Raw genomic sequence first — 12,455 nt, 5'->3', positions numbered from 1 at the left:
TTTGGCCAAACTGCATCTACATGACAAACTAGAGATCTGCTCTTCCCGATCTAAGCACCACAGTAAGTGTTACTATTCTTTCATTGTAAAAAGCAGCACTGTCACCCACTTCAGAAATTCTTCTTTTGCCTCCCCGGCTTTCAGTTCAGGCTGAAGGTGCAAAATTAGAGACATGGCTCTAACTTTGAATCACCTCTTCTCCACGTGTTATCAGGTGGGTGCAGTGCAAGGCCTGGACCAGTTCTTGATTCAACTAGCCCACCCCTGCTGTAGGGCATAATTGCTATTAAAGCCTTCCTGCATGAGCTTGGCTCTCAAAGGCTGGGGGAGGAGGGAAAGTACAAAGTTGGTTCAAGAATAACTTGTGGATCAGAGCTTTCCAAACTGTGTCTCGCAACATGTAGGTGTGTCGCATGAATGCTCCCCACGCTCCTCCAGAGGCTGGAAAACCCAATGACTGTGGTGAAATGATACATGTCTACGAAGTGTCACCAACATGAAAAGTTGGCAAATTTTTGCTGTAAGGACTTGACTCCAATGCTGGGAAAAAAATGTTCTGCTAGTCTACTTACTGAGGTAGCAATGGGCTCTTTGGAGTAACCTCCTAATTAGCAGAAAAGGAGCCGATCTAAGTGTTTTGGGCAGGAGAACAGTGAGAACAAGAAACACTTGCTGAAGTAAAGACAAATGCTAGCATCTAGGAGACAAGTATTTATTTGATTAATAACTTACAAAAAATGACAATTTTAATTTATGTAAGGAGTGCTATTTTTATTAAACATTTTACAGATTTTGTTCACCATGTAATACATCAACATTTTGACAGTAGTAAAATAATGCTTGGCACAGTTATAAATAAGGTAAATTAAAAAAATAATGATGCTCTTATGCATATTACCTGTTAAAAAAAACTTAAGAGCATTGAGAAATTTAAAACCTGCAAAAAGAAAATAGCTTATCTAGGGCAGAAACAATTTTTTCATGTGCTTGTTCTGAATAGATCAATGAATATCTGGTATATTTGGATTGCTTTCATGCAGCCCTCTAGAATGATGTGGTCTGCTGCAATAAATAACAGAGTTCTTGGTAGAAAAAATGCTGCATAGATACTCCCCACCCCCAATCTGCCAGATTTCAGAAAATACCCCTCCTATTTTCAGACTACTAGAATTATTCTAGCTGCCACAGATGTAGAACTTTCGTCTGGGCAATTCTAAGTCTATTATATTTTCTTTTTGCCAATTTTGCAGCATACAGTTAAGCAAAATTTACACCAAGTATTTTGGCTCAACTGAAGTAGGATTCATTTTCACTATCAAGGACACAATTATTTGTTCAAGGAATCCATATGGTGCACATTACTGTAACTTGCAAAAGAAATATAGATGTATGTAACACAGATTTTTCTGGAGCTATGAAATATATTTAGCAAATAGATTACGGAGGGCTTTCAACATCAAATGAGATTCTGCAGAGCTATACTTTCTCCAAAAGGGAGTCAACTCCATGTAATGTAAAATAAGAAATAGATGGCTCTGCTCAAACATGTTCAGCTTGAAACTAGTTTACAAGTAGTGTTGTAAGAATAATATATTCTTATTATAGTTCTAAGTTGTATCTGACAAAATGGCACAGGCCTCTTGTACCCAACTTCATTCTCTTTCCCTAAAAAATAGTGTGTCAAAGACTAAGTTGAATTTTTCCAGTATTAAACATTCAAGTACACTAATGTTGCACTTCTGTAAATCTTGATATCTGGTACTTGCAAACTATGCACACCTGGTGATCAAAGAAACAGCTAGAGGGAAAATGCCTACTTGAAAATACTGAACATCGACTATTTACAGTTTCACTGCTCCTCTTACTAAGGCAAGGGGCGGGAATACCACTAGATTGCTTTAATACCTGTAATCTGCATATTACAGGAAATGCTAGTTTTGCCAAGCATCAAACATGCAGTGAAGTTGCAGGGTACAGTGCCTATGAACAGCAATATTGATCATTACTAACAAGCCCATTAGATATCTTCCTACATTTTTGGTTGGATAAAATGAAATGAGCAGCTTTTAAATATACTAACACACACACGCGCACACACACTCACAAAGAGAAAACTATTTGATAAATTATGTATATACAGATAAAACATTCTTTACACTGGTCTCGATCAACTGTATTAAGGTCCCCTCCCCAAATCCCCCTCACAGGATTCTCGAACCACTATGTTGCTACAGCACTTAAAAAGAGAACTTAACAGATTTTTCAAGCCTCTCTGTAAACAATAGTTAAGGAAGCAGTGAATAATTCACAAGGAATATATAAAAATGCTGTAACATAAAATCAGTGCATCACATTCAACAACATAAAACTCTTCTGGAATGCAACTCCATACCACTCCTTACCTTTCAAATATATCTGGTTCTGGTAACTTTGAGACAAACAAAAGTTAAGGGTGTTTTCCCACTTGCCATTACCATATTCTTCAAGAAGCCATGTAATGCTTTCCCCCCACTTAAATCTGCTACAAAGGAATTATAACTTTCTTTAGCTTGAATTCCATCATTTTATGTAAAGCAAAAGAGTTGATCAGTTTTTACTTCTCCAGCAGCCACATTCAATTTAACTGCAGTCATATCCTTCCCTGCCCCCCTATTACTGAGAGTTGGCCCTTTCACTCTTTGGTTCCACCTACATGGCTTCACACATCTTCCAATGCTCCAATGACTGTAGACTACAACATGCAGAACTGTACCTACTACTTAGGTACCAGCATTTCACTGACTGCATATATTATACGTTTTTATTTAGTTTTTGCAGATTATTATGTGGTCTAATTTTCAAAAGTCGTATCATGCACCTAAGTAGGGCTTTATACTGGACAAGAGAGATGTAATTTTGTGCAACTTCACCCACCCTCCCCAAATATACATCTTCACACAAGGCTTATTACGAGTAATTCAATATATCAGAAACAAGACAGCTTTAACAGCCAACAGCCATTACATTTACGTAACAGTTTTGTGACCTGCATCCTGCTTCCAACAACTTCACGCTTTATGGTGGATTCCCAATAAGACCACATGATTCTTCGGAGTACTGAATGCACATTTTCAATGCACATAATACTATAGCAAATCTGTACAAAAATTCCATTACAGGAAATATAATACATTGATCTCAAAGTCTGGCTGCTTTGTAAAATTTGACTTTAATTCCAATGAAATTGTTCAAATTATGAAATAAATATTTAATGTTCAGCACAGCATGACTTTAGTATGTTTGTATTTTAACAATCTCATGCTCCATTGTGAAAGCAGTTAAAAGGAAATAAAATGGCGTGAATATGTCTTTGTGAATCATTCCCACGGTAAGGACAGTTAAAATCCCTTTCTCATCTTCCTCCTCGTTGTCAGGATTGGCAGTTTATTCTGTCCTTTGATTACATCTGTTAATAAAACTGATGTAGAGAAGGTACCATTAGATTCACTGTTAGCTCTATTCATAGCATGCTACTGTTCAAGGGATGTGGATTTGAGAGAAACAAATTTTCAGGCACCACTCAGATACGATATGCTCACAGGTTTGGAGGTGGGTGTTACACTAGCTGGTAGCCACTTCCAGATGTTTGGTCATATTCTATTGTATACTGCCTTGTCCAGTCCACAATAACAGGACGAATAAGACCGCAGCATCTGAATTCAAAGAAGTCTATAATGTTTCTTATGCATCCATGGCTAAAAAATACAAACAAAAACGGTTACATAAATATAAGTTAGTCCAGCAAGTGCAACGATGTTAGTTAACATTAAGGAGGCCTCCCCCCCCCTCAATACATATAACTGCATAGCTGCCAAGTTATCCCCTTTTTTAAGGGATTTCCCCTTATGCTGAATAGGCTTCCTCATGAGAAAAGGGAAAACTTGGCAGCTATGGAACTGTGGTTGTTGATACTTACCAGAAACATTCACTGCTACCGAGGAGTAAAAAGCGTCAGCTATCAACCAAGAAGCCACACAGGGTTCTAAACCAGGCATCCCCAAACTGCGGCCCTCCAGATGTTTTGGCCTACAACTCTCATGATCCCTAGCTAAGAGGACCAGTGGTCAGGGATGATGGGAATTGTAGTCCAAAACATCTGGAGGGCTGAAGTTTGGGGATGCCTGTTCTAAACTCTCAATAGGAAGCTTTAGGGAAGCTATGATTTCTTGGCTTCAGTTTATCTACCCCCTTTATAATGGGGATAATACTTCTGACCTGGTGTACTGGGTTTTGGGAAGAACTGATTACATAGCACATGTGAGAAATTACAAATACCCAGTTTAATTGGCTAGAACTGAGTGAATTCATGGTTGTGATGGAGCACAATTCACATATCTAAGGGTGGTTGCACAGTCTGGCTACTCCCACAAGTGAGGGTATGATCATTATTTCATCAGATATTCTATATCTCTGGATGCTGCTTTCAACAGCTCTGGATATGGTCATGTTCCCCCTAAAACAGCTTTCCAAACTTTTTATGTTGGTGACACTCTTTTTAGACATGCATTATTTTGTGGCACAGTAATTCAGTTTTATTAGCAAACTGGAGGTTAAACTAATCCATTTCCCCCAGGAGGAACGTAGGGTGTGTTTGCATGGCACACCTACACACTAATGTGTCGCAACACATGGTTTGGAAAGCTCTGCCCTAAAAGTTCAGGTCTGTGGTTTGCGGGTTCTCAAGGATCAATTACTATTGCCAGAGACAAAAGTGGTCTCAATGGCTTGAGTGTCTTTATAGCTTTGTCTGATGGCCCACTCCTTATCCTTCTCTGAATATGGATAATCTGGCTTCAGTGGCTTCCTCCTTGGTAACCTCATTTAGACAACTACTGGAAAACTTATATGTAGGGCTACCTTTGAAGACAGTCTAGAAACTGCAGCCTGTGCAACCAGACTGCTGATTAGATTTTTACTTTTTGATGTTATTAGATTGCTGCTGTTTGATCATACTATTGGTGCCCTTAATTCCAAAGGAAGAAAGATACACAAGAGGAAGAATAAGGCAGGGCGAATGGGACAAAGAGGTTTGGGGAAAGAAAAAAATGTAGGAGTCTTTGTCAATTATTAATGGGATCGTAGAGAAGAGAAAACGGGACCAAATTAGGGAAAGAGAAAGCAGATGTCTGTGTACTCTGAAGTATTTTTTTCTAAGGAATACTCTTTCATTCATGATAATGTTTATTTTTAAAGTTACTAGGTAGCTAGGATTTTTTGTGCATGTCAGTACTAATGGCGCAATTGCTTCCAAGAGAATCCAAGTATGTTAACAATATGAAATGGTAAATATTTGCATATGCATGCATATGCATGAAGGAGAGAGAAAATGAACTGTATACTTTTTAGTTTTAGGATTTTGTTTTGTTTTGAATTTGAGGGTGCTAAAAAGAAATGTGTTTCTGCTCATGTTCCAGTTATTTGTTTAAGAAGTTGTAGTCCAGATTTCAATTTGTATAAAATTCCCAGAGCAAGTAACTATACAACAAAAAAATACTTCAATACCCTTCAAACCGTTTCCCCAATCAAGATCACACCCCTAACTCAGCTGCTTTCCTGGGAACATGAGGAAAGAGATTCACATCTTCTGTGGCTACCTTTTAGGGAAGGGGGGAAACAACCCAGCACACAGAATCCGTTCACATGTACCATTTAAGCTTTCCCTCACTTGTGAATACCACCCGTATGTTTGTATAAACACATTTCCAGGTTTCTTTATCTATGTACTTACTTAAATGGGCTTTCGATAGATGTTGTTGTAACTTTAAAGTGCTTATATCGTCTTGCATTCATCCTTTCATTTGTAGTAATACCTAAACAAGAGATCTGGGAGAAATGGAGGAGGGGAAGTATTCAGAATCTTTGAAGATGTAGTATATAAACCCACTAAAGGAGGCATGGGGAGCTTCTAGCCCATAAGTCTTATTAGGCCTGGCACAGGTCCCAATTTGGTCCACAAAGTGGTTCCACCATATCCATCTGCCCACATCTGATATCATATACACATTAGGTGTGCGGCAGGTAGAGATGCAGCTGCCAATGTACAATAGGGAGCCTTAAAGTACTTTCCCAAATGCTAATTAGCAAGGGAGACTTACTATCACCACCAATCGACTGTCTACTGGGATCAGCAGGCCTGCTGGGATACATTGTGCTATGCAGCTTCCCATGGGGTACTGCACAGCACAGCAAACCGCCTGTTGAACTCGATAGTGCAGCGAATCCAAATGGCCTTGAAGTGAGAACCTATCAGTTGACGGGTAGTGACTTAAAGCCCACTGGAATAAGATGCACTATTAAAACACCTATAGGGAAATCTATAGCATAGGCAATCCCTGCAGAAAGTGGAGGTTGAAGCCAGAACTGATCTGCTGTAACTCCAAGACCACCTTTGACAGCTTAGTACAAAGATGAAACAAGTTATAGCTAAATGGAACACTTTTTCTGTATTGCATGCTAATAGAGTTTGGTGTTAATGCACAAAAAACCTCTTTGATACACTGGATGTATACTGATGGTTGCTCTGAACCTTGATGAACTTAATAATAACTGCGAGTTAACAGGTTCAATGATTTATTTTCAAAAACAGTCAAGCAGTAACTTCGGGCCTGCTAAAGAGAAAGTTTACCATATGATTAGACTCTGTCCATGTTAACATTTTCCTATTCCTACCTGACAAAACATTGTTAGTATTATGTATTACTTTGCCTATTATTTTGAGACACTGACACAAATAGGCTGTGCTTGGATTATCATAGTACATCTTAATAATCCAAGATAAGATCTTAGCTCCTCCATTTCCGCAAGTGACGAAACATGCCAGGAAGTCCCAGTTAACAATAGTTTCTTTTTGTGTCTTAATTGCTGACCCTCATTATCTAAGCAAACCCTCACCCCCAAACATAAATGGATAATTGGAGCAATTTCTTTAGTGAGACTTTGCATGTTCTGAACTTGCCTGGGTAAAGTCTTTATTGACTGTGTAAAAACAGTCAATTGCATTTCAGTGGTGCAAATTCCTTGCCAGCAGAACAGCTGCATCCAATATGTACTTGACGCCAAGTCTTTTCTATTCTCCTGTGTGTTTCTGTCACTCATGATCATTTATGATAAAAGATACATGAAAACCGAAAGTAGCCACTTATTTTTTTCAACATTTTTGTATACCAAACCCAACCAAGTTCCATATTGCTGGCAATCAAACCTGGTAGCACCCAAAGGCTTGGGAAATAAGTGCATTGCAAGTTTGATGCTTTGCATTGGAGAAACAGCCAAGGACTTCAATACGCATTCAGATCCTCACATATGCAATGGAATTAACCCCCAGATTCTCAAGAAGGGTTCTGTCAACAGAATGAGGAGGTAAGCAATCTTCAGTGATTTCCCATCTCCTCTGCAGCCCTCCCTCAACCCCAAATCTGCTCTGGAGAATCTCCCATCCCTCTGAAGCAGATTTAGGAGGCTGGGTGCAAGGGGAAGGGTGGGGAAATTAAAGTTCTCTTGTCCCTATTCAACTGGCCTTACTGCTTTACTGTCAGTGAGCAACACTGTTGAATGCAACCCTGCTTGTTTGCATATTAAGTGCTTTCTCCTACCTGATACATCTGACACATTAGCAGCACAACCACCCACATGAAGTGAAACACGCTATTCAAAAACATCCAGAACATCCAAGGTGAACAGGTGGCTATTTGTGTAATATATGTCCAAAATCCATCTGCTGTGTAAGTAGTGTGACAGTGGATTCCCCAGTCTGGAATTAAAAAATACATATCATTGCATTAGAAAATGTTCCTGAACATGAGCCTACGGAATACAGGGCATGTTGCATGGGGAACATTTCCAAAAGCATTTTTATAAGAAAAGAAAAACCCTACCAGGCAACAATCAAGGTACACAGAACATGCAGGTTGCAGGCACAGTAGGACTTAAACTAGGCATTAAGAAAATGGTTCAGGAAACAATACTCACAAGAGATACATCCATAAATCATCCAGCAAATCATGAATAGTAAAAAGAATAGATAGCCCATGAAATAACGATGGTTGCCAGCTCCTGAGAAGAAAAAATGGAAGTAAATGTATTTGTTTTTAATGCCGTTTTAACAAGAGACCAGAAAGGGTGCTTCTAGTAATACAGAATATATAAAGCATAGCTTTCCCTGCCACAAGACTAGAAGAGTCTTATTTCAGCCCGGCAATGCAGTTCATCACATGCTTTGCAAATAAAGCACAAGCTCCCCTGGGGAAAGAATTAGGAAATATTCAAGAAGTAAATGAGTAAGTGAGCATAAATATGCAATATGCAAATATACAATATAAAGCTGACCTTCAGCCCAGTAACCTTTTCTCCTCCAAAAAAAAGCTATTTCATATGTTTATGAATACTAATATTACCCTGAAATTTATTTATTTATTTGAATATTTATAAACCACAAACTCAAAAAAATGAAAGTGGTACACAATAAAACCATTAATGCATCATAAAACTGTAAAAGGAAAAAAGAGCAACAAATCAGGTCTCTAAAAATGCTCAGGCATTCTGTTGAGATGAATCCAGTTGGAAGTGCCTCAAATGCAAAGCTTAAACACCCTGACTTAGCTTCAAAACTAAGTTTTTACCATACTTGCTTCAAGATCACCTACCAAACATTCACATGAAACATCTGTGTCCCCACAAAAAAAACAAACCCTGCTTTCTGCTGTATTCATTTGCTATACTGCTTTAGCTCCCAGTGACGAAGACCGTTGGAGGTCAAGAGGCTGGGCTGAGCTTGCTTATGCTTCTAAACTATAGAATAAAAATGTTTGGCATCTTCTTGGTCTGATAGCAGTGGTGAATACATGAATACATACTAAGAAACCGTGCTATGCTAAATGCACATACTATTTGAGAATGAAAGCTGAACGCGATGGAAATTTTCTCTTCCTTATCAGTACTTACCTACACAGTTACCAACCCAGGGGCAGTGATGATCAAACTTGGCTATACATCGATTGCACACACCACAGTGTTTGGACCTCACCGGTTTCCGTATCTGCTCAACAGATTTTTACATGCATACAATGTAACACACTTTTCATATTATCAATCTTTAATATGAATTTTGAACACAATGTTGCTATTGTTGTTGCTTCTATTACTCATGCATGTCATGATACCAAGAACTGAAGAATGTAACCACGTGGAGCCTGTAGTTCTAGCTTCACCTAGCAAAAACATACCTCCCTTACTTTAACTTTCCTCTAAACGGAAGCTTTGTATTTGTCACAAACACCCACTAGACAAGTCTTATATACTATAGACAAGTCTTACAGCATTTGCAATCGCCAATCTCAATTAAATTGAAACACAAGAAAATCCTCCTTTCCATTGCGAAACAGAATTTCCCACAGTTCTGTTTACTGCCGACACTGAAACTCTGAATTAGAGATCAAACAAACTGATGACGATACTGATGGAAAAGCTTGCAGAGTTTACAAAAGATTAAGTATTTTGGTGATTTTTATCATCTGCAGTTAGATCAGTTACTTATGGGTGGATGCATAAATAATTTGTTTTCCATATAGAAAAAACTGAGCACAACACTGTTGTAATGCTGTAGGTGAAAACATTTCATCAAAACAAATGTCAGCACACAAAAGACATTTTATCTTGAGAATGACACCTACAACATTTAACATTTGCATTTTTAAAAATAGTGTATCTATCAAGTAATAAACACATTTGTATGAAATACAAAATACTCAGATCTGTGAAGACTATCTTATCAATGTCCCAAAGTAAGAGAGCACTTATTTTTCACCGTATCTCAAGTTCTTAAAAGATTTTCATACAGAGCAACAAGTTTTAAATACCATTATAGTATCAAATAATTTATGCAACATGATATATGGTATTTAGCGTAGTTTTAAAGGTTTTATTAAAGAGTCCAGAGTTGCATGAATTTAGATTCTGGATAGGAATATAAATGTATCATAACAACCTCACAATTCCTGTATATTTTGAGAACATTATTATATAAAGCACATTCTGCTTACTTCATTACAGATGTTTTAGATAAGGCAAAACTTTCACTCAAGTGACAGTTGATAATAACTAATGTTGATATTTACTTTATACACATCACAAACTGAACAACTAAATTTCATACAAAATAGCCAATATAAGATGTGTGTGTATCTAAAATAGCACTGTAAATTTAATCTAAAGTTGTTAATGGAAGTATTTCCATGGTTTTGCTCTACACACGGAGATCTATGCACTTTTTGATTTAGTCACAAACTGAAGCAGTCCTATTCTCTCTCCTATTTTTAGGATTCTAATCTAGGGTTGTCATTAAGATACATAGGAACAACAAGAACCACAAGGATTACTAGGAACTCTTGTATTGCTCCTGCTAAATACTTTGGTAGTGGGAAGTCTTACCACAGGGAGTGGCATCAGATACCGTAGCACACCTAGTGTACTAGAACATATATTTTTCTATTTGAAGGTCTGGAACAGCCTGCTGCCCAGATTCCTATACTGACTTAAGAGAGCCACTGTATTTTGCTTATAAAAACCTATGGGTGTTTTAAGTTAAGCTTCTACCCAAATCCATCTGAACTCGTGTCAAGGACATCCCACTGGAATATAGAGTCCTAACTCCAGTGGGACAGGGACTCCAGTAAGGAATTTTGATATCCTGCTTTCTTCTGGATCCATCACAACCACACTATGGACTTATCCATAGGAAGCATGGCATTCACATGCCCAAATGCTGGCTTAGTATTTTAGTTGGCAGAGGCTCACTTATACCCTGTATGAATATCACAAGGTCAAAGAATACACTCTTTTTCTAAACAGACATGATGTTAAAATTGGTAATTTAATTACATGTAAGCAAAAAAGCATACTACCAAACAGGTACTGCAGAATATACTGAGGTCCAGACTTCCTGTCTCTGCAAGTTCCACTATTGTCTGCAGAAAAGCAAAAATAAGAATATTTAATCATTTAAGAACCATATTCATACATGCTTCATAAGTCGACTCTAGTCAACAAACTTATGTCATAAAACAATTTGTTAGCCTTCAAGTTGCCAGGAGATTCTTGGCTGTTTTTACTGGAAAGCTACCCCACTGGAAATCCCAACTTCTATTAACACACTCCGCGTTTAGTTTAACACCATCTCAAGCTTGGGCAAAAATATCTTCATGCCATTTTATTCACCTCAAAGAAATTCAGAACCATCTGAGCCTACATACTGAGCCTTCTAGACTTGTCAGCCGCCTTCGACATGGTCAATTATGAGCTTTTAGACCACCGCCTTGCCGACGTGGGGATTCAGGGTACAGTCCAACAAAGGCTGCGTTCCTTTATCTCAGGTCGGGGACAGAGGGTGGCGCTAGGGAGGGGGTTGTCACTGCGGCACTCCTTGGTGTGTGGAGTCCCGCAAGGTGCAATCCTTTCCCCAATGCTTTTTAATATCTTCATGCGCCCCCTTGCCCAGACTGTCTGGAGTTTTGGGCTGGGTTGTCATCAATATGCTGATGACACCCAGATTTATCTGTTGATGGATGGCCGTCCTGCCTCGGCCCCGGACACATTGACCAAGTGCTTGGAAGCTGTGGCTGGATGGCTACGTGGGAGTCGGCTGAAGCTAAATCCTTCGAAGACAGAGGTCCTCTGGCTGGGTCGGGATGACATGGGGCGGGGGGGCCAACTTCCATCTTTCACTGGGGCCCAATTAGTGTCAGCCCCTTCTGTCAAGAGCTTGGGTGTAACCTTGGATGCCTCCCTTTCCATGGAGGCACAGGTTGCAACCACAGCCAAGGTGGCATTTTTCCATCTTCGCCGCATTAAGCAGTTGGTCCCCTACCTCTCTCAACCTGATCTGGCCACAGTGATCTATGCGATGGTCACCTCTAGGATTATTGTAACTCGTTCTACGCGGGGCTGCCCTTGAAACTGACCCAGAAACTCCAGCGGGTGCAGAATGCCGCGGCGAGGCTCCTTACGGGGTCCCGGCCGCGGGATCACATTCATCCAGTGCTTTACCAACTGCACTGGCTCCCGGTGGAGTACAGGATCAGGTTCAAGGTGCTGGTTTTGACCTTTAAAGCCTTATGCGGCTTAGGACCCTCGTACCTACGGGACCGCCTCTCCCGGTATGACCCACAGAGGATGTTAAGGTCCACAAATAATAACATATTGCAGATCCCGAGTCAAAGGTGGCTAGGCTGGCCTCGACCAGGACCAGGGCCTTCTCAGTACTGGCCCCGACCTGGTGGAACGCTCTGTCCCAGGAGACTAGGGCCCTGTGGGATTTGTCATCTTTTCGTAGGGCCTGCAAGACAGAGCTGTTCCATTTGGCCTTCGGACTGACGCAGTCTGACCCCACGGTTACCCTCCCCTAAGGTTTTATTTCATAATGG

General features: G+C 39.6%; 1 protein-coding gene across 1 annotated transcript in view; it reads right to left on the bottom strand.

Moving 5' to 3' along the window:
• Positions 1–755: 755 nt before the first annotated feature.
• The window catches only part of ZDHHC17 (zinc finger DHHC-type palmitoyltransferase 17), a 48,766-nt gene continuing 37,066 nt past the window's right edge, over positions 756–12,455 (bottom strand). Inside the window, exons 12-17 of the mRNA XM_035126738.2 lie at positions 10,938–11,000; positions 8,980–9,073; positions 8,008–8,091; positions 7,632–7,789; positions 5,768–5,862; positions 756–3,734 (exon numbers count right to left, since the gene is read on the bottom strand). Coding sequence (XP_034982629.2) covers positions 3,596–3,734; positions 5,768–5,862; positions 7,632–7,789; positions 8,008–8,091; positions 8,980–9,073; positions 10,938–11,000 — 633 coding nt within the window. The 3' untranslated portion in view covers positions 756–3,595. The remainder of the gene's footprint in view (positions 3,735–5,767; positions 5,863–7,631; positions 7,790–8,007; positions 8,092–8,979; positions 9,074–10,937; positions 11,001–12,455) is intronic.

The sequence above is a fragment of the Zootoca vivipara genome, chromosome 10, assembly GCF_963506605.1.
Source record: "Zootoca vivipara chromosome 10, rZooViv1.1, whole genome shotgun sequence".
Classification (NCBI taxonomy): Eukaryota; Metazoa; Chordata; class Lepidosauria; order Squamata; family Lacertidae; genus Zootoca; species Zootoca vivipara.
The sequence above is the reverse complement of the archived record's forward strand: the minus strand, read 5'-3'. Positions and strand labels throughout refer to the sequence as shown.